Source organism: Silurus meridionalis, chromosome 3 (genome assembly GCF_014805685.1).
Source record: "Silurus meridionalis isolate SWU-2019-XX chromosome 3, ASM1480568v1, whole genome shotgun sequence".
Taxonomy (NCBI): domain Eukaryota; kingdom Metazoa; phylum Chordata; class Actinopteri; order Siluriformes; family Siluridae; genus Silurus; species Silurus meridionalis.
Window position 1 is genome coordinate 13,907,820 of NC_060886.1, and position 22,216 is coordinate 13,930,035.

The following is a 22,216-nucleotide window of genomic DNA, read 5'->3' on the forward strand; positions in this document are numbered from 1 at the left end:
CCATATTTTTACTTACGTTAACCTGAATAGTTCTCCATTTAAATCTTAAAAATGGTAACGATCAGATGGGTAGGATTTAAACCAACTTGATGCCTGTCCCTAAATGCCGGTGTAATTCTGTAAGCGATCCAGGTGAAAGCCATGATCTATAGTGTCGATTGCAGCAGATCTAGTAAACTAACAGAGATGTAGCCTTAGTCTGAAGCTAAAAACTAGTGCAGTCTCTGTGCTATGATGCGGCCTGATCATGAGATGCTGTCAGAGGTTGGACCTTCACGATTATGTTTCTGATACTTTACATTTTTTCAGTGAAGAAATTCATACTAACTAAGTCCTCACTACTAAACTGTGATGGAATATTCTTTTCAGTTATCTGATTTGTTGTTAATTTAGCCACTGTACTAAAAACCTGGGATTGTTTTGGTTGTTTTCTATAAGTTTGCTCAGGTGCTCAGCCCTAGCAGCATTTAGCACCTGTCTGTAGCTGAGCATACTGTCTTTGCACGCAATTCTGAAAACCTCCAATTTAGTTTTGCCCCATTTTCTCACCAGATTACAGGTTGCTCTCTTAAGGGCATGGGTATGATTATTATACAATGGTGCAGGTGTTTTTTCTTAAACCTTTTTTAATAGGATGGGGGCAACGGTGACTAATGAACAGGTTTGTCATAAACAGGTTTAAACCCCCTAACTATAATGAAAGGAAATCTTAAGACTACAACATACAAAACCACCAACAAAACATTTTTGTGTTTCCAACGTTATGGCAACAAAATTTTGATGAAAGTTGACAGTAATGTGTCCATAAACCTTTGGCTATATAATGTAGCTTGTTTTTGTTCACTCTTTTTGACTATTGTGTAATATTGTGTAAAACCATTTCTGTTTTCAATTGGAAAAGTTGAATGCAGTTTTAGTTTAAACAAACTCAAACTTTTTCAATATTGCTAGCATTTTTCTCCTGTGCTTTGTCATATCATTTTGACTGATGACAGACTCTTTTTTTCCCCGAATGTGTTTTTGGTCTGTCTTGCAAAATTAATTGCTCAGAGAAATATTCAGTAAACAAACTCACTGAGACAAGTTGCTTGGTATATGAGAACTCAAAAGCCTGAAAGAAAAAAATCCCAAACAAATCATCTTGATTATAAGTTCAGGAAATATAAAGATTTTTTTCCACACTTGCTCTAAAGACAGTCAAAAGGATGTGCTTCATATACCAGAGGATCTATACAAGCTCAAATGTTTTTCTGTTTTATAGAGTTAAATAACACATTTCCTTCAGCAACATAACAATGGGAAATTTTGAATAATTGGGTTTCTACTAATAAAGTTGTTACTGTCATTGATCTTTCTATAACAGCACACCTTGAAGTGTATTTTATTTTAACTTGCAAACAGTTATGAACATCATTATGACCCTTTATTCGTGTTCATTATCTTTTTCATTGAGTCATTTCCAGTAACTGCATTACTCTGGTCAGGATGGCAGCGGATCTGGAGACTGTCCCAGGAACGCTGGATCTTTCGAATAGGTTTAAAGAGGTGTGAATAGTTTGTGTTCCTAAGACAGGCTATAGGCCCATCTTGATCTTGACCAAGACAACAATTAACTAATGTTTGTTTAGTTATTTTTCTACAATAGTATACTTGGTATGCTTCCAGAATAAGTTAAATGAGTAAAAATGAGTAAAACTTTTAGGGGCTGAATATTTTTTAATTCAACTACTGTCTGTATGGCCTTTTTATATAAATTAACATAAAAAAAACATTTTTGGTATAGATAAGTTTGTAGGACAATAAAAATGCTAAATATTCCATAAAATATCAGAACAACAATGGGGGAACATAATAACTGGATATGACCACAAATGTGTTGAGGGTGGAACAGGAGACAGTGTAAGTAAAAGCTTTCAAAAGCCAATAAGAATATTTATTAAACATATTTCCCTCTTCCAGGTGCTCCTCTACTCTACTCAATTGAAGATCACTATGTGCAGCTAAGGATGGTTCCACATCAACAGCCTAAAAATCAATGTAGTTACTGAGCAACTCAAGAACTTTAGAGATGGATTTGGACACTGGATTTAATATCAACAGTCTACTATAATAGGATAGGACCACAGTCTGCATTAACAACTCTGTGTTTAAGGACCTATCACTGAATAGTACACCTCAACAATGATAGAACTATAATAAATGGACATTCGGTGCCACCAAGATTCGAGTCTGGTTCCTCTCAAGATTTCTTCGTCATGCCATCTCAGAGAGTTTTTCCTTGCCACAGTCACCATTACTCAATATGGATAAACTCATGGAAACTAACATATAAATTCAGATTTTATAACCTGTTTATCTATACAAAGCCGCTTCAGGACATTGTCCATTGTTAAAACCAGTGGTGGACATTAACAAAGTAAATGTAATTTGTTACTGTACTTATGTAGCTTTTTCACTTATCTGTACTAATCTGAAGTATTTACATTTGGGGAGACTTTTACTTAAACTATTTCAAAGTCAAATATCTTACTTTTTACTCCACTACATTTTAAGAAATCAGTCGTTCCTTTTTATTTTGTGATAGAAGAGTATCTGCAAGAGTGAAAGGGAAAGTTTATAGGACTGTGGTGAGACCTGCGATGTTGTATGGATTAGAGACAGTGGCATTGAATAAAAGACAGGAGGTGGAGCTGGAGATAGCAGAGCTGAAGATGTTGAGATTTTCATTGGAATTGACGAGGATGGAAAAGATTAGAAATTAGTTTATTAGCGGGACAGCGCCTGTAGGACATTTTGGAGACAAGGTGATGGAGGCGAGATTAAGATGGTTTGGACATGTGCAAAGGAGGAACATGGGATATATCGGTAGGAGAATGCTGAGGATAGAGCCACTAGGAAGAAGCACAAGAAGAAGGTTTATGAATGTGGTGAAGGAAGACATGCAGGTAGTTGGTTTGAAAGAGGCAGATGTATAGGACAGGGGGGTATGGAGACGGATGATCCGCTGTGGCGACCCCTAATGGGAGAAGCCAAAAGAAGAAGAAGAAGAAAAATAGTTTATTTTTATTTATAAGTTGATTAAAACTTAAATGGTCAAGCACACAGCAAGTCACCAATCAGGGTAGAACACAAACATTGTTTTAAACTTGTTTTGATTGGCACTTGAAATCTACTTATCACCAACATACAGTTCAGCATCAAGTCAACAGCAAGAACATTTTGAGGGTAATAAATGATGGAAGAAACTCCTGACTGGCCACAGAACCTTTTTTTGAAGTAGTTAAAAAGAAGGTTGTGGGTTCATGAAAATGTTATTAGATATTTTGTTTGATTCATTATTATCATTCTAATAATAGATTGGAGTGGTAGTTTTTTTTTTTACATAAACTGGGATGATTAAGTAATAGTCTTGTGACAAAAATGATAATAGGAACATTATAGTCATAATAAATCCTAGTACTTTGGATACTTAAGTACATTGGAAGGTAAATACTTTTGAATTTTACTCAAGTGAAAGTTTAAAGGGAGCGGTTTACTGGATTAACATTTTACCTACTGTATCTCTACTTTAAATCAAGTACATGTTCTGTGTACTTCGTCGACTACTGATTAAAAGCGGTTTACAAATCGAATTGAGCTTTACTCGTGTTTCTGTTTTGACCTGTGCTTTTTGTGAATGGCCGCCTGGGGCGCTGTTACCCATCATGCATTTCGCAGAGCCACGTAAACAGTGTGTTGTACTCGCACTGACACTTCTCTGTTCGGCTCCGTGCCGGAAGCAGCATAAACATGCCCGTTTCTACTGTTACTCCAGGGTATATTTGCTGAGAGTTAGAAGCAACCGAAGAATGCCTCTGCAAAGGTTTGCCGCTTGTGGTTTCTGCCTGAGTTTCACCTGACACCGTGTGAAAGCTGGGAAGAGCTGGTGATAATACAGCAGCCACACACACACACACACACACACACACAGACTCTCACACACTCTCTGCATGTCTGCCTTTAGCTAGTTTATTAGCATGCCTATTGCTTTCACATTACAGGAAGGGCCATTATTACCAAATTCTTCAATGTTCTTGCAAGCTTCGGATCAATATGTGTATACATATAGGTGGCCTTGTACCTTAATGTCAAATGTATACAGTGATTAGTGATTCTGAGCTAGCAAACAGCTTCAGTATTGAAACCCCTGTGTAGTGAGCTTAGCTTAGCTTAGCTTTAGCTGTCGTTAGCGCTGTGGTTTTCTGGGCGTTAGGTTGTCTTGTTATTTCGCAGATTCTAGCGTGGAGTAATTCATTTCTGTCTGTAATCTGTTTTGGGATTAAAATATCCAACTGGCAAAAGAGGTTTCAAGTAACTCAGATTAAACACATGTTCACACACGTTTTGCAAACTAACGAGCTCCATAAAGCATTAAAACGCCTCGAGTGAAAAGTCAGAGCTGCTGTCCAGGGTACTGATCTTCTAAAGTCTTATATAATAATAATATTATAATTATTATAAATTATATACATGATAATACTGTATAAAAATTGGTATTATATGATTCAAATAAAAAGGGTTATATAAATATTAGAATCGCATTATTTGCATATGAACTCCTGGAGAGATGCGGTCAGTGGTAGAAACTATAAATAAATATTGTTTTACAAAGATAAAATAATTACTTGGAAACATTTTCTGCAGCAAAGCACAAAAAAAATCGCCAAAACTCATAAGACAGTTACACAGAATAAATATTAGGTTTTCTTTATTGTTTCTAAATAGAGTACAAGTATAGAGCCTATGAAATGAAGATTGCAAGAAGTGCAAATAGCAGTATTAATGCAGATTGCTTTTTAGCCCAGTCTGTAGCTTCCTTCAGGTTGTTTAGTCAGGAGATTACACAGCAAGGAACAGTCCTGAAAGTTATATCTCTCTCTCTATATAATTATTATTATCATATTTTTTCCAACTTTGCAGTCTCATGGAAAAAGTGCACATGAATTATATGTTGTGGTGTAAGGAATGCAAACAAGGTGGATTATTTACTCCACCATGACTATCCTTTCCACCTTTTCAATTGCCTTTTAAGATGGAAAGTAAAAGTGGATCATCTAAACCATTATTGTCCAATTAAAAGAGCTAATTGAAAGTGACAGAACTGTAAGCATAGTGAGTTTTTTAAATCATTGTTATCTAACAAAAGTATTACAGCTTTTTGGTTTAATTAATTTATTTGTAGGAAACAGTATTAAAATAACAGGACATTACAGACTTAAAACACTTACACGTTTAAAAAACAGTACATGTACAGTTTGATAATGAAAACTAGTGCTATTGAAATGTGGGCTGTTCTGTGTGTAAGCTGTTGAGTAAAATATCCACTGCTTATGCTTTTGTGCACCTTTGCTTTCAGGTTTTCATTGTAAGATGTCTATGGTCCTCTTTGCCTCGGTGGTGCGGGTGAGAGATGGCCTGCCCCTCTCTGCCTCCACCGACTATGAACAGGACAAAGGGCTGCAAGAGACCAAGAAGCACCTCAAGAGTCTGTCTAAAAAACTCAGCCAGTTTCCTGACCGCTGCTCTCTTAAGACTGGCCAGTACAATGTCAAGTATGTGAATAATAAATTATGAATATAGACCTTCTTTTATGTATTTGTGTTCTTGTTTAGGTCAGTTTTTTTAAAAAGGTTGTAAGGTAAATACACACTGACAAGGCTTCTGAGTGGTATAAAATTGCTGGTAGATAGTCAGTTCAAATCCTCGTGTTGCCACAGCAATCCGTAGCTGGGAGTCTAAAAGATCATAAGTGGTGCTGCTGTCATGTGCTGGGAGGGATGCCTTTACTCTCTCACCTGCCAGTCATAACAACAGTAACCAAATGTGAGCAACTTAGTAAGGAACTGGGCAGAAAAGGGAAGTTGCTTTTTTTAAAGCTTTCATACATTAGGGAGAATTAGCTAGTGGATGGGAACTTATGATCAAATTGGGATAAAAAAGAAAGAAAGAAAGAAGAGAAAGGCTTGGCAAACCCAAATCAGTTAAATTCCACATATGGCAATGATTTTCTAGTTTCCGTGTCATTTTTGTTTCTTAGCTAAGCAACAGCTAAATTCGAATGCAGTAAAAATTCTTGTCTGCTTATAACAAGAAGAAGTGTTTCCAAAGGCCCTTTAATCATGCTTAGGATGAAATGATGTTGCAAATGTCAACATTTTTATGTATTATTAACCAAATATATTGTGGCTTATGGTCTGTTCAAACCATCTGCAACACACTGCTCTGAAATATTACCCGAATTGCTTTATCATTTTGTAAAACCGTGTGATTAGCTCTATAATAGCTTCTTGGAACATAATCAGATCATAAGATAGAGTAAGCGTTTGTATGAAGCAGACGTTTATGGGAAGCCATACGATATTAGATATGCCATTTCTTTCACCAAAAAATGGTGTCTGCATACAAAGGCATTCAGTCAAAATGAGCATAACGGCTAGGGGAAAAAAGCACAGTGAAGTGGCGACATATCAGTTAAATTAGCGACTAAATCAGCATACACTGATAGATGACTCCTCTGAGGGCTTCGGGTGTAGCCGTTTTAAAGCCTGGCACTCGAGGCAGCTGCTATTTATCACCCTAAACCGTGTTAGTGGGCACGAATGAGTCGACTCTCCCTTTTTCCCCCTGCCACTCGGGGCTGTGAGTCATAGAGTTGTTTCATCTCTCTAAGGAGACATTAATGTAGAGAGACATGGTGACAAAAATGGGCTCGGTTTTCTGTGAGGCTGACAAGCTGCATGCATTTTAAAGAAAAGTAAATCTAGCAGCATGAGTAATTGATGAATTGGTTGGCGCAGAGGTGTGTTTCTGAAAAGTTTTGTAGAGTTCCTAAAAAAGTTTTGTATCCACCGCCAAATGCTTCTCATTGTAACCCTGTCCAAACCTGGTCTGAAATGCTCTCTTGGTAATGACGCAGGCTGGCAGGTTGCAGTGTCTCCTGATCTCACATTTGACTCACACTAAGAAATGTCCAAACGATTACTGACCTGTACACACAAAAATACGAATGTGTTAGGACTTAGATTCAAATAGTGTCAAATAGAGAATACAAAATAAGATTTGACAGTCAAAAGCGATTTGATGTTAAATGTTCGGTGCTGTTTTTTTGTTTGTGATTCAGTTTCACCAGCTCTCTGGGAGTGGGCTACCTAATGGTATGCACTGAGAACTATCCCAATGTTTTGGCGTTCTGCTTCCTGGATGAGTTGCAGAAAGAATTCCTCGTCACATACGACACCAAGCGTATTAACAGTGCTGTCAGGCCCTACTCATTCATCGAGTTTGGTGAGTTCTTGGCACTGTTTTAAAATGTATGGCATTTTAAATAAGCTGCTGAAATGAGTGTACATGTCTATAAAGTAGCTAATGTTGAAGATTTTTTTAAATTAATTAATTTATTTTTTTTATAAATACCATGCACATTACAATGTAGCAGGTGAGCAGTGTAGTGATTAGAGATTACAGGCAATGGGGGGAAAATTAGATTTGAATCTAAATTATAATCAGAATAAAAAAGTGCCAGTTTGACGAATGTAACAAACTGTACAGCATCTAAATCTGTGCATCATATGCCTCCTATTTTTCAAAAATCTTTTGCAATGTGGTAAAGTAAAACAGTCTGTTTAATTCTCTTTGGTGCGAAATGAAGTCAAACAGAGATGCATGTCTCATTTCTAGTGATCATACAAGTTCATTCAATTATATCATATGCTTGGCCAATGGCTTGGTGAATGGCCAAAGCCTTCACAGTATAAAATGTAACCTTTAGCATGAAATTACTGAAATAACAGGATATAATCTAGATATCTCAAACAAATTACAATATAAAATAAAATAAAAAAAAGAAAGAAGGATGATCACGTGAAACAGTGTAGCACTGTTTGTCAGTGTAAAAAAGCAGTGTAATTTATCTTTATTATTATTAGAAATTATCTGTGGGTTTTTTTAATAGACAACTTCATTCAGAAGACCAAGCAGCGGTACAACAGTCCACGTTCTCTTTCTACAAAGATCAATTTGGCTGATATGCAGATGGAGATCAAGCTGCGGCCCCCGTACCAGCTCTCTCCTGAAGACCTGAGCTTCATCAATGGCTTTTCTCAAAGCACTGCTTCCAAATATAAAGGCATAGGTACCACTCACCTCATGTGCCTATCGATCTATCAGTTCTTTACTAAATTGCATGAATTTGTATTTATATGATTGTGCTCTTGCATTTAACATGGAACATCTGAGCTGTAAATCTAAAAAGCTAAATGTTATATTTCTATTGTAGAATTTGCTCATAGTGATCAGACTTGTGAATTTTTGGTGGACGATTCTTATATACTCGAAATAATTCATTTTTTGTTTGCAGCTCCTAATCAAATATTGGATCCTGTTACCTTGCCGGGTGTAGTGGCGTGTGTTCTAAGCATTCTCTGCGGTGCACTCAACTTACTACGGGGAGTCCATGCAATAGAGAGCATAATGCAGGTAAACTTTCCTTTCTCCTACATTTGAAAATATACTGGAAATATTTTATGGCTGTAATACAACAATAGTTACTCACCGCAGCTCCATCAAACCATCTACAGCAGCTTAATGAATCTTAACGAAAGGATTTCTCAATGCAATTAGTACATGCTGGATAATTCCTTAATGCAGTACCCTTTTTTCTGCTCTATCTGCAGAACGAGGATGAAGACTTTAATTGTGTAATTGCCTTTTTCCTGGGAACGGCTGCCTGTCTATATCAGGTAAGTTTGACTCATCCATCAAGCGCTCAACTGCCTTACAGCATTGATTTCCATCAGCATGATGGGGAGGGGAGCTGCTTTTACTCCATTCTTAGGAAAAAGGCAGCATCAGTGCTGATGTTGCTGAAGTGATTCACTGCTGCTGTATTTGAGAGCCATTCGCACTTTACACTACCTGTTGTCCAGGTTTTTTTTTTTTTTGCTGGGGGAAAAAAAAAGTCTCTTAAACAGTGTATTCAGTAACTGTATGGCTTAGAGGTGCTAAGTGCTTTAATACAGGTGGCATGTAAGCTGGATTGGGACAAGGACTCCTGAAGATGTGTCATTACACTCTCTCTCTCCCTAAATCACTGTGCAGAGTAGCACAGTAAATCCATCCAAACTAAAATAGATTACTTAGCATTGTTCTGCAAGGAGATATAGGCACCCGTCATTTCATCAGGGTCGATAGACTGAAATGAAATGTGAAAGGCACGGAAGATTTTCTGCTGATGCTTCAGTGCTATTGTTTAACACAGTTATGCTATATGGTTAAAAATATATGGACACCCGATCATCACACTCATGTGACCCATCTAAATCTTACTGGCATTGGGATTAGGATCCTGCGGGACCCAACGCAAATCCCGTGGGAGCTTGCGGTTTTACCTTTGCCTTGGGCGGGAGTCGCAATTAAACCAATATAGAGACCCACCATCCTGTAGTGTTGCGATTTGCCATAGGCCTGTAAAAACAAGAATGGAGTTCACAAATGAAGTTGAGAAAAACAATTTTAAACGGGTATTTACATCACAAAAACAAAACAAGGCAAGTCCGACATTTGTCTGTTATTATTCTGTAAATTAACTGCAGCTCTAACGTTTGTGTACGTTTTTACACAATCTTGATAAGCTGTAAAAGAATGTTTGTGGGAGTGGACACAAATTGCGGGAGTCAGAAATTGAGCAGGATTAAGAAAACAGTCCTGTGCAGGGCTCTACTTGGTATGACCTGGTAGGCAGTTGTCATTTCATTTTAGGGCTCCAGTTATCGATTATTTTAGAAACAGTATATTTTACCGATTATTCCAACGATTAATCGATTAAGTAATACTTATTCTTTATTTAAAAGCAATACTAAATATACAAGAGAAAATAAGACGGGTCTCTTAAAATGAACACGTGATTTGTTTACTTTTTAGAAAAATTTAAATTTTATTTCAGAAATTTTTTACAAGAATATCTGTGAAAAATGAAACCAATTTAGTGCATTTAATTGCCATATTACATCAAAATGCAAATACCAATATATAAATTAAAAAAATCATAAAAATCAAAAAATAATTTTCTGACTACTCAAATAAGAAAAAAAAATCCAAAAAATAAACACACTATATGGTTTTATTTATGTTTTAGTTTGAAATGATCCCAAACTTTGCCACATAAAAAAAAAAAGGTTGCCTAATTCTGACTTTTTTCTCGCAATTTTGACTTCATTCCATGCAAATGTGACTTTATTTCTCGTAAACATCCGAAAGGGATCGGAGGCGTACTTTTATATTATGCGATTTAACTGATTGTAGCCTTTTTCATTTTTGATGTGTAAAACTTTCTGGAACTACAGATTCGCTAGAAAAATGCGGAATTGCGAGAAATAAAAACTTGTGTTGTGAAAACAGGCTTCCATATGAATGCATTCCTCCATTTTTTCATTCTGCAGCGTGTGTTTACCTGTCCAGAGCGCTCCACAGTTTACGGGTGGTGCATTAGTAATAATGCTCCGTGGAAAAACTCAATGCTCCCGTGTATAGTTAAATTTACCAAATATTTTCTGAATCGTTTCAGCCCCATTTCAGTTCACCCCAAATGTTTTCAGTTTGGTGAAGCACATATTGGTGTCATGGTCAAGTGTCCAGCAACTTATATCTACATAATGTTTTTTTCCCCCAAACAGCTCCTTCGAGAATGTAACCTGATTTGATTTTCCCTAATATTTTATGTGCAAGATGAAGTTATTAAATCCCAAAGCCACATTTTTATTGCTTTTTGATGCTCATTTTCTTTTTTTATGCTGTACAAAGTAACAAAGCTGTTTCTCTTCTCACTGTGCAGTGTTACTTATTTGCGTACTTTTCTGTATGGAGGAACATCAAGTCATTCCTGGCCTTTGCTCTCATATGCCTGTGCAACATGTACCTGTATGAACTGCGCAACATGTGGCAGATCCTCTTCCACGTCACAGTTGGGGCTTTCATCACGCTGCAGATCCACTTAAGGCACCCGCAGGGCAAAGCTCCTGACTACAATGTCTGAACACACACACACAATCATGCATAGTACAGTCCACAGAAGACTGAATAACGATGATGTTGGCCCTGGGTTTTTTGGACCATGGAATTCCTTGATTATCAAAGAGACTGAATGTAGATCAACAGCTCAGGATCCAATAGTAATTCAATTATTTACAATGAAATTTTGAAAAAAACAAAATAAGGATGCAGATATTAGGCATTTCTTTGTGTTTTCTGTTCCCTGATGTTGTTTTATTAAATAAATGGTGTGATTATAGATTATACCAGATATGCAAGACTTTTCAGTTCATGGTACAGATGAAATGTACCACCACCACCACCATGATTTGCAACAACACAGGCGTACAACTTGCATGCATTGTTTGGTTCTCTTACACAGACCTTTTGTTTATTATACTTTGAATTTATAAAGACACACACAACAGTGTTTTACACTTTATCTAAATCGTGACTGTCTTTATCAAACCCTTTTAACCTAAAAGCGCACTCAGACCTGGCGTGTGCAATGAGTACACTGTGTGCAGTTGTCTCAGTAGTCCCTCTGCTGCCTGCAGCTTTTTTCTGGATACTGATGGATTCAACTCACCTCTTGCTCTTTCATGGCAGAAGAGTGGCCTGCTAATATATAGGCTTTAGCTTACCACCAGAGGCTTTCAGCTCTTTCTTAGCTCCCAGTGGGCACCAGCAAAAAAATCCTGACAACTGAATGAATGCTTCTTGTTATATTTATGTACCTGTTTGTAGATTGTGTTAAGAATCTGATGTGCTTTTGAATCTGTGCCAAGGAACATCAGTAAAGGCTAAATACTTATTATATAAGTCTCATTGTTTTTTTTATTATCACTTTTGAAAAAGAATAGAGGTTTGCTTGTACCCCCTGATACATACAGTATATATTTTTTAAATAAATAATAAAGCAGTAGTAGGTCGAGGGAACACCAAGCATTTGTCAGGCTTGATGGAAATAGACCACTATTGAGCATTTATACTAAACTGCCTAGACACTGTTGCTCACTTCTGCACCATCACACATGTGGTCCTTTCTGAAATTGTATGTACTTTATTGTATGTACTTTATGTATTGACTTTGCCAGCTGTATTATTTTACTTAAACTAAGAGGCCCAAACATGTTCCAGCGTGACTATGCCCCTGTTCACAAAGCAATATCTAATAAGGCATCATAACATTATGAAGTGAATAACAGATTAACAGGTGTCATGATGAAGAGCTAGTGAGTGAGATATATCAGGCAGCAAGTAAAGATTTTGTCATCAATGGGGAAAATGGGCAAGCGTAAGTATTTAAGTGAGTTTGATGAGGGCCAAATTGTGTTTGCCAGACGACTGGGTCAGAGCATCTCTAAAATTTAGTGGGATGTTCCTGGTCTGCAGTGGTCAGTATCTATTAAAAGTGGTCCAAAAAAGGGACAGCGGTGAACCGGCGACAGGGTCATGTGTGGTCCGATCCAGCAGACGAGCTCCTGTAGCTCAAACTGCTGAAGAAGTTACTGCTGTTAATGCTCGACAGGTTAGAACTGTTTTGGCAGCAAAAGGGAGACCAACACAATATTAGGCAGGTCATAAAGTTACGCCTGGTTGGTGTATAATTCAGGGTTGGAGTGGAAGTAATCATGTGGACAGAGCTTATATGCTCCATGCTCCAAAAGTACACTAGTGACTCTGGAATGGTGGTGTATGTTGCAATTAAGTGACTCTACAATTATATTTATTTTTACACCATCATTTAATCATGCTTCCATTGCTAAATATTGCTTTGTTGTTGCGTTGCACTGGGATTAAAAATACTTGGTACTTAGCTTAGCTAGTAATGTTATTATCCAGAGCCTGGCCTCACAACCTCACAAATATTTACTTTCCTATTATATAATAGTAAAAGATGCCTAATATGGCTCAGGACAAAGAATCTTTTCTTTAATCTCCTTTTTTTACTTCATGGTTACTGCATCATGCTTGTTGGAGTTGCATTCAAACAGCTTTTTGTTTCGGTGTCAGGAACTTGGGAAAATCATAGATAGTGATACTATGGAGGGCATAATTTATGGCTGTTTATTTGCTTTGAATATTTTTAATCACATTATCTGATCATAGTCGAGAAAAATCATAAATCCTGTAAGTCGTCTAGGCTTGTATTTAGCTGTGAATTTGTGGAATGTTCAATATTGTGAGAAGTTGGCATGTTGCTAAGTTAGGCTGCTTGAAGAAGGAGGAATATGAAAACTGATAATTATGTGTTGTAGAAGCCTGTTTGCAGTTAACGTTTGACAACGTGCAATCATGTTGATTGTTAAATAAAAGTGACTCCAGCTTGTGCTTAAGCAAATAAAACTTCCACCTTTATTCTTCTACATGTTTATATACAGTACAGACCAAAAGTTTGGACACACCTTCTCATTCAAAGAGTTTTCTTTATTTTCATGACTATGAAAATTGTAGAGTCACACTGAAGGTATCAAGGGCTATTTGACCAAGAAGGAGAGTGATGGGGTGCTGCGCCAGATGACCTGGCCTCCACAGTCAATCGAGATGGTTTAGGGGTGAGCTGGACCGCAGAGTGAAGGCAAAAGGGCCAACAAGTGCCAAGCATCTCTCGGGGAACTCCTTCAAGACTGTTGGAAGACCATTTCAGGTGACTACCTCTTGAAGCTCATCAAGAGAATGCCAAGAGTGTGCAAAGCAGTAATCAAAGCAAAAGGTGGCTACTTTGAAGAACCTAGAATATGACATTTTTCAGTTGTTTCACACTTTTTTGTCATGTATATAATTTTATATATAATTCCACGTGTTCATTCATAGTTTTGATGCCTTCAGTGTGAATCTACAATTTTCATAGTCATAAAAATAAAGAAAACTCTTTGAATGAGAAGGTGTGTCCAAACTTTTGGTCTGTACTGTAACAAACAATTTTTTTTTATATATTTATTTGGGATTTGTTTCGACAGCTATTGCTGGAATGTGTAAAATAAAAATGTGTGAGATGAAGCTACATGCTCCTTGACAAATTGCTCAAGATTATTAATCATTAGGCCATGTCTCTCTCTTTCCCTCTCACACACACACACACACACACACACACACACACAGTAGTAAGACACTGCTACATTGCTATTAGCAATCCAGGTGGTTTTACTCTTTGGCAGTGAGTCCTGTTTTCAGTCTTCTTGGCTTTAATGCCATAAGGTGAGAACACACAGATGTAGGGTCACAGATCTTCTCCCAAAGCTCTGCAGAACCTCACCTCTGTCATGTTGAATTAGGGAGCATACCTGTACAATGTAGATTAACTTTCTTTTAACATGTTCTGGTTTTCATTGATGGGATTTGGCTGGGACACTTCACTGCATCCACAGACTTCTCCCAAGCCACTCCTGGATTGACCTGTGTGCTTTGAGTCATTGCTGAGTAGGAAGGTGAAGATCTGAGCACTAAAACGGGTCCCAAACATCATTGATTCTCAAAAGCCTGCTGTTCACTGCTGCTGAACACATCCCAGAGCAATGCAGTCACCACCAGCAGCAGTAGAAGCCCATACAAGTAAATAAAAGCTTCTGATGATAATCTTTCAGTTGACAACATATATATTGAAACAAAGGTGAATAGTTTATGAATTGTGCAGTTTTGAGAACTTAAAATTGTCTATCGCACTCGAATCACCTGTGAGGGGCGGTTATTATGATGATGGTTTGTTCTGCATTTTTAGAAAGGCCAATTTCCTCCAGAGCAGCGTGACTAATGAGCTTAATGTACCACGTTTGCTCTCGTCATGCTGCCTGCACCAACACAGGTGAAACACTGACTGGCACAGCTTGCAGTTGTGCAAATTATGGTCCATTTATACAAAAAAAAAAAAAACATCGATGTGCCCATAATTGCAAGGACTCCCACATAATCTCTTTTTTGCTGATACGTTAGTGCTGACAAGCAAACTAATTTTAAACTGCTGCTTGAGAAACTTCCTGGCCTTTTTAAGGGAGTCCAGATGGGTTTACAGTGCATATGGTGCACACTTAGAAAACACTTCAAATCTCAAACTATTGAGGATTGTTTTGCTTTGCACTCTGGAAAACCCTTTAAGGTTTTCTTAAAGACCCTAGAACAGAAGGTATCTCCGTTTTATTAAAGCACTGCTGATGAATTCAAATGAAGAAATTTTTTAAATGAAATAAAAGTATCAATTTGTGTTTCATTATAATAAAAATCTTGGAAGAAAAAAAACAAGCAGAACTCAAAACTGATGGTGTTGGTGGAGACGCCTCCACCGCCAACAAGCCAAGTGCTTCCTGTTACTAATTTATTTGCCTCAAATACAAATGTTCTAAAATTTACTTAAAACAGGGACGAAGAAAAACTAGTTCAGACACGTGACAATGTGGTGACCTTGAAACTATTTGGATCAATTCCAAAACCAGCAGTTTGTCTGCTAGTTAGAACGATCATTTTATACAAATCCTGCAAACTTCTTGAACACCACTCTAGCAAGAACTTAAGACGGACACACAAATACTGTTGTACCGACAGAGAAATGGGGCCCAAGTTCCTGAATCTGGGCATGCAATTAGCATCTCAGTGTGACATACAGGAACGAAGCGATTGTAGAAAAACCTCAGGCACTGATATGACCTTTGTCCTGTTAGCTATGATGATATATCATATTAATCCTTTTGAATACACAAAGAAAAGCAGTTTAGTATTTAGTAGCAAGCCTGGCTATATCTAAATCCCAGTGTCCTGCTCCTTTCATGCTGAGCACAAAGTTTTTACAATTACATGGATTTAATTTGGTGAATTTAACAATCATTTTTAAAGCAGATTTTTTTTTATCCCCTGCAAATTGCTATATAAGTGTGTTTGGGGTAATATTATTTAATAGCGTATTGAATTGATGATCATAAATCGTGTCTGATCTGTGGTTTATCTCCTCCATTATGTACTACAGAAGTTGCCTGATTATATAAACTGCATTGTTATGCAATGAAATGAACTGAATGAATGGACTGAAAGAAAGACATGGTACTGCTGCCACCCTTTGGCTCTTTCCTGCAACATCCACATCTGTGTGCTAAAATTGTGCAGTCACAAAAAAAAAAAAAATAATAATAATAAATGTAATGAGCATAAGCACTGATGGCCTAATTTATTTCCAGAATATATAAACATTGACGTGATTTATTTGAATGTAAAAAAAGGGGTATAGTGTTTGTTTTGACATCACAGATAAGGAGAAACAAACCATAAATTAGCTCTGAAGTTCTGCAGTTCAGCAATGTCCATTATTAAAAAACAAACATGTCTCTAAAACACAGACAAACAGCCTCTGAACCTCGACATCTGTGAGAAAGAAGTGTGGTTATACGTCGTACAATTCGTCACAATCTTCTTGCCTGTTTAACCCTCCTTTTATGTTCTAGGTCAAATTGACCTGTTTATGTTTTAGGGGGGAAAAAAAAATGGAAGCATGAAAACATGGAAGCATTAGAAATAGAAAACCTATTTCTTTGGTTCTTTTTTTTTTTTCTTCTTCCTTCCATTTGAAACATTTCTGTCCAGCTTACTCAATGACACTCTGCAACCTCTACAACTCTACAGTGCAGTAATGGAAAATGCAAATAATACAGCAATCCCCATGCAAGAACAGATTATTCACACATGTGACAAGAGAGCAGGGAGAGGAAGACGGGAAAACAGATTGTGAGGCACACTCTCGCTCAGACATAATTCATAGAGTCTGTCGATCTCTCCCACAAATACATGCACACAAACATAGCGACTAACAGTGGCATGTTGCAAAACACTCACATAGTAGCTGACATTTGTTCATAGCTGTTCAAATATTTATTCAAAAAAAATGTTGTGGTTAGGAATTATGGGAGATAATTAGTCATTGGTGGGCTTCATAAAAATAATTATAAACTACAGTAAAAACATTTAAAAATGGCCAAAATTAAATTCACTAGTGTCACACATTTCTTAATAGTTTTTTGGTCAAAATATGTCATTTGGGAAAATCGGACCGGGATAGCGAACATAACAGGAGGGTTAAATGAGTTGAACCTGCGCTGACCAGGATCCAAAGGCCTCCAACTGCACGTTTAAAATAAAACAGAAAATAGCAAAACGTACAATGTTGACATCACCGTAGCTTCTCTTTGTTTGCGGTGTTCACAACCTGACAGTAAATATATGGCACTGCATTCTTCTTTCCCCTGCAAAGAGAAATGATTTTTTGATACCCCACACAGTAGTCAAGTTACAACTGTAAATGTCAAAAAGGAGGAAATAATACAAATAAAATAAATTCGATTTCCATACAGTATACGGTTCTTCCAGGTGAAAACCTGAGAGTGCACATGCTGTAACAGACAGTTCTTAAAGATTTAGATCAACTAGCTTCTTCATGAAAGAAAAAAGAAATAGTGTAAAAATGTGGTGCCTGTCTCCTTCTACTTGGCATAAAAGACACTGAAGAACCCTTCTAGCTGAACTGAATAAGGATATGCCTAAAGGACTCCTGATGAGCATGGCACTGATTAGTGGTCACTCAGTGTTCTGTACATATGAAGGCCTCACTGGAAAAATAGAACATTCATTGGGTCATAGCATCTGATTGAGCTAGGATGGGGAAGCAGTGTACGACACACTAAGGAAGGCAGACGAGCAGTGCAAAAAATGGCCAAAGAAGTGTGGGGCATCTACTACATCCCCACATAGAACATAAACTCTCACTGTAGGGTGCAAGCTCTGATCTGTACTGGTTTAACAAAGGTTCATTAGTTTTAACAACGTTGGCACTGGGAAAACTCCTGCGATTTTTTTATTGAGAATGTAGAATAAAAGCCACTATTTTTCTCTCTTTCTCTCGTTTTTTTTTTTGTTTGTTTTTTTGGGGGGGATTTCTTGTGAACCCGAAATAGCTTCAATGCAAAAGAAGAGTACAAGTGAAAGAAAACTAACTTTCCCATTAAAATATACATGATTGTTGCAATTTTCTTTAGATATATACATCTGAATACACACCTCTGTTTATAGACATCGCTCTAATATATTAATGTACAAAATATAGAATCTAAAATAGCTTTGATAAGGTTTGGTTTTTGAGACAAAATACAAAATCTCAAAGATACAAAATAAACGCAGGTTTGACCATTATTTTTTATCCTCCGGAGTGTCTTCAGCTCAGTAAGTGGGCGTAGGGGTATGAATGTGTGTGTGTGTGTGTGTGTGTGTGTGTAGATAGAGCAGACTCATTCTGAAGTAGCCAGACACAGAACACAGTCAGTTCTTCTTACTGATATCCACCACAGTCCTCCAGCACTGGGTAGGAGAAGGATTTATAATATGCGGTTGCTGCGCCGAGTCCGTTTTGTTCAGCAGTGTTCGAGGAGAACGAGACCGTGAGAACATTGCTTCCCAAAGATCATCATATACACAAAACATAGCATCTGCCTACTTTTATTCAAATTCAGACAGTTTTGTCATTTCGAGGGCAGGCCAGGGTCCGAGCGCTCACCCTCTCCTACAAGGAGAAAAGTCCGAGCAGGTGAAACGCCTCGCACTTCTGAGATTCCTTTGCTTTTCTTTGGTCTCTTCTAGTGATGATGGATCTGTAAATGTGGATGCTTTCCCCACCCTTTTCTCCACATTTTGGCCCTCGCTTTTGAGGATTTTCTCGATTTAACCTTTAATATGCTTCATGAGCCATCTTTAACAGTTCCTCTGTTCTTCTAGACAGAGCAAAGAGACCCCGATGCTCAGCACCTTGCTTTCTATTAACACGTCAAGTCACTTTGTGTCTTTAGTGTCATGACTGTAAGATACAGGTCTTCTGTTAACTGCTGCTCGGTCCACCATTCAGGAAATAAGTCATCATTTCTCCCTTGCCTTTGACTTTGACAACTCCTCTGCATTCCAGTGAGTAGTTATAAGAATGAAGGACCTGGTAGAGGTCACTGGTAACCTAGTAAGAAAAATCAATAAACAATATTATAATTTGGAACAGGTCGGTTAGGCTAAATGAGGGTTCCTGTAGTGATATTTAAAGAGAAATGTCAGCATCTGACCTGTATTCTTTCAGGAACTCCTGTGCTGTCCATGCGACTGGCTACGTTCACCGTGTTGCCCCAGATGTCATACTGGGGTTTACGGGCCCCTATTACTCCAGCCACTACTGGACCCATGTTAAGACCTATAGCAGCACACACAAAATCAAGTATTGAATCGAATTCTATAATCTTTAATTGGGTCCAAGAAAACCATAATCATTCAATTATTTATTCATCCTGAGTCAATTATTTATTTTGGTCACTATCACAGTGTATCCAGAGTTTATTGTAGAAATACTGGGAACAAAGTCTAGGTATGAAGCCTGAATAAAAATCCAGGTTTCATAGCTAGGCTCAGTTTAGACTAGCCAATTCACAATCTACACATAAAGACCAATCTTAACCCAAATCATGCCGTAATAATGACCAATGAAATCCTGATATCCTAAAAATGCTACACTTTGTATTCATCTAGTATTCATCGAAGCCAATCAGTCCCTACCAATCTTCATTTTGAAGTTATTGAAGGAGTGCTCATTGATGTACTTCATCTGGTCCATGAGACGCATGGCATAGTCAGCCAGAGCGCGAATGTGTGAGCGGCCGACCTTATCGTAGGTGGAGTCGTTTAGGCCAGACGCAGCCATATACGTGCTTCCAATAGTCTTGATTTTCTCCAGCTGACGAAACTGATCCTCACTGATGATCTGAGAAATACAGGAGAAGTTAACAGTGAAAGAAATATGAATGAGGGGTAAATGGGATGGGCTAGTCATCTCTAAACACAGGGCTAAAAGCATTACCTCATCAAAGTCAGCTATAATCTCATTGAGAAGCCTCAAACACTCTACGCCCTCGTTGTTGGCCTCCAGCTCGACGTAGAACTCGGAGAAATTGCTGATGGAGGCGAACATGACTGCCACGCACTCGCATGACTGGTAGTAGAGCTCGTCATTTCTCCGCTCCCGAGCCAGGAAATGAGCAGCCACATCTTTAGGGAGGATGTTGTGTAGGAGACGCCGATTGTACGCCTGAAGCTCCTCCATTTCTTCCTTTTCCTCTGTGGCCTGAGGAGACACAAAGAAACAGGCTACTGACACTGTGATATGCACCAAACAGGAATAAACTGAATTCTGGGAATAAACACAAGAATATTTCTTCAGAAACACACCTGTAACTTCCATAGGAAGTCCAGCCTGGCAGTGGATTCGACTTGCTGGGCGTGTAAGTAGAGAGCTAGTACAAAAACGGTGATGACCACAGGGGTCATAATCTTCAGGGGAACCCTGTCTGTCCCACAGCTGTGTCAATACAAGCACAAAAAGGCGTAAAGCTTTCAAAACCTTACTGTTTTTCTAACAAGTAAACAGAGATAAAAGACACAAGAGACTTGCTTAAGCTTAGCTTCAAAGAATACAATGGCTCGTGGAATATTGCGATAGCATCTTAGTTCTACACGTACAAACATTAAGATGACACTGTGTGCTTGTGCGGTGATAGCAATCATTATGGCAAAGCAATCTAACTAACATCCTGGGGTTCAAAGGGATTTAATTCACCTTAGTGAATCCATTTAACCAGATAAAATCTTACCTTGTTGCGTTGATGCTTTCACTGCGAATACAAAACAAAAAAAGGAAATGAATCAGATGGGCAGAGCGGAACAACTACCACATTATCACCCAGACTGATGTAGCAAAAAGCAATTCCAAGCCAAAGCTTCAAAATCCAATGAGAGGGCTTTTATTCTTTCATTAGTGAATGGATCAAATGCCTTCAAAGCATCTAGAGCAAATAATCGTCTATATAAATCAACGAATGAAGCCATCATCATCATCATCGTCGTCTTTCTGGAAAATAAACGCTTACTGCTAATGGCCACATAATCTGTCTTTTACCACTGCATAATTATGATAAAAAGGACTGTTGTGATTATGATGTGTGATGCTCTAATACTGATTAACAGCAGCATTACATCCTGTGATTTTCCACTTTGCTTGAGCACCTGCGGTTAGCCTGCATATGGGGCTATTTTCCTGCCAGAAATGAGCAGGCTTCAGTCTGCTCCGACACAGGTTTTCGTAGCTCTTATACAAAATGCAGATCTATACGCTAACGTATTCTGAACACACGTGGATTAGCGTTCCTCATACACAGATGGTGACGCATACACGCAAAACGATAATTCTCTCACAGGAATTTGCTTGGAGGTCAAACTCACTAACCTTTTTACTTAGGGTGTACTCACTTTTGTTGCCAACTATTTAGACAATAATGGCTGAATGTGGAGTTATTTACAGAGGACAGTCAATATATACTGCTATACAATCTGCACATTGACTAAAATATATTCAAGTTTCATTTCAATTGTATTGTCCCTTGAGAAGATACACTAAAATGGCTGCTGAAATGTGAGGGGTGCACTCACCTTTGAGAGATACTGTATGTAATGCTATTGAGACTTCTCCATAAGTCACATAGACTCACGGACACTATAAAACTAACCATAACACTTTCTGTCCCGCATTTGATATGCATTCGCAAAGCATCAGATGATAAATAACTCCTTAGATTTCCCCAATAATGTGAATACATAAGAACTATTCTATAATAATGGAAGGAATTCTGCTGTGCTCCCAACATCTTGCAGTAAAATAATATAATAGACGAAATCTCAAAACACTTCACTGATATAACGGAGCTGAATAAACCCTAATAAATCAGGATTATGGAAGGCATTAATTGTGGTGGTTTGCAATTAACTAATAGCAGAGGCCAAAAAAATGTTATTCATTAAACAATATTGGATTATGGTCAGTGTTAGCAGTGTGTGTGTGTGTGTGTGTGTGTGTGTGTGTGTGTGTGTGTGTGTGTGTGTATATAAAGAGGCAATGCACAATTCCAGAGTCACTCACATTGCGTTGGCCATCACCAGCAGGTCCCCGTTGTCAAACAAGTTGACCTCTGGCACCTCCATGATAATGACATACAAAAGCTCTATGAACAGCATGAGGAAGAGCTTTCCGATGCTGCTCACTTGCAGGAATACAGAGCATGCCAGCAGGCTGAGCAGGACACAAGACGAGAAATAC

General features: G+C 37.9%; 2 protein-coding genes across 7 annotated transcripts in view; one reads left to right on the forward strand and one right to left on the reverse strand.

The window, feature by feature from the left end:
• The first annotated feature begins 3,719 nt into the window (after positions 1 to 3,719).
• On the forward strand, positions 3,720 to 11,881 carry sec22a (SEC22 homolog A, vesicle trafficking protein). Of its 2 annotated transcripts, none has more exons than XM_046845890.1 (7): positions 3,720 to 3,925; positions 5,396 to 5,591; positions 7,160 to 7,323; positions 7,991 to 8,170; positions 8,396 to 8,514; positions 8,712 to 8,777; positions 10,868 to 11,881. In XM_046845890.1, exons 2-7 carry the CDS (start codon positions 5,410 to 5,412, stop codon positions 11,066 to 11,068), a joined length of 912 nt encoding a protein of 303 aa, XP_046701846.1. In that variant the 5' UTR covers positions 3,720 to 3,925; positions 5,396 to 5,409; the 3' UTR covers positions 11,069 to 11,881. The 2 variants fall into 2 exon arrangements, with proteins under 2 accessions (XP_046701846.1, XP_046701847.1); XM_046845891.1 differs by having other exon boundaries at positions 3,720 to 3,862.
• Positions 11,882 to 16,191: 4,310 nt separating this feature from the next.
• adcy5 (adenylate cyclase 5) overlaps positions 16,192 to 22,216 on the reverse strand; it is a 78,353-nt gene continuing 72,328 nt past the window's right edge. For 3 of the 5 annotated variants that reach the window (XM_046840968.1, XM_046840950.1, XM_046840959.1), the window contains exons 16-21: positions 22,040 to 22,215; positions 20,718 to 20,738; positions 20,296 to 20,425; positions 19,627 to 20,191; positions 19,143 to 19,267; positions 16,192 to 19,039 (exon numbers count right to left, since the gene is read on the reverse strand). In XM_046840968.1, the coding sequence (XP_046696924.1) occupies positions 18,911 to 19,039; positions 19,143 to 19,267; positions 19,627 to 20,191; positions 20,296 to 20,425; positions 20,718 to 20,738; positions 22,040 to 22,215 (1,146 nt within the window). In that variant the 3' untranslated portion in view covers positions 16,192 to 18,910. The remainder of the gene's footprint in view (positions 19,040 to 19,142; positions 19,268 to 19,626; positions 20,192 to 20,295; positions 20,426 to 20,717; positions 20,739 to 22,039; position 22,216) is intronic. The other 2 variants (XM_046840987.1, XM_046840979.1) reach the window with 1 other exon arrangement.

Excerpts from the sequence above, each read along its gene's own strand:
- sec22a (XM_046845890.1), top strand. The coding sequence starts at position 5,410 with ATGTCTATGGTCCTCTTTGCCTCGGTGGTGCGGGTGAGAGATGGCCTG. Across the intron at positions 8,515-8,711 it reads CAATAGAGAGCATAATGCAG|AACGAGGATGAAGACTTTAA; the intron begins GTAAACTTTCCT and ends CTCTATCTGCAG. Across the intron at positions 8,778-10,867 it reads CGGCTGCCTGTCTATATCAG|TGTTACTTATTTGCGTACTT; the intron begins GTAAGTTTGACT and ends CTCACTGTGCAG.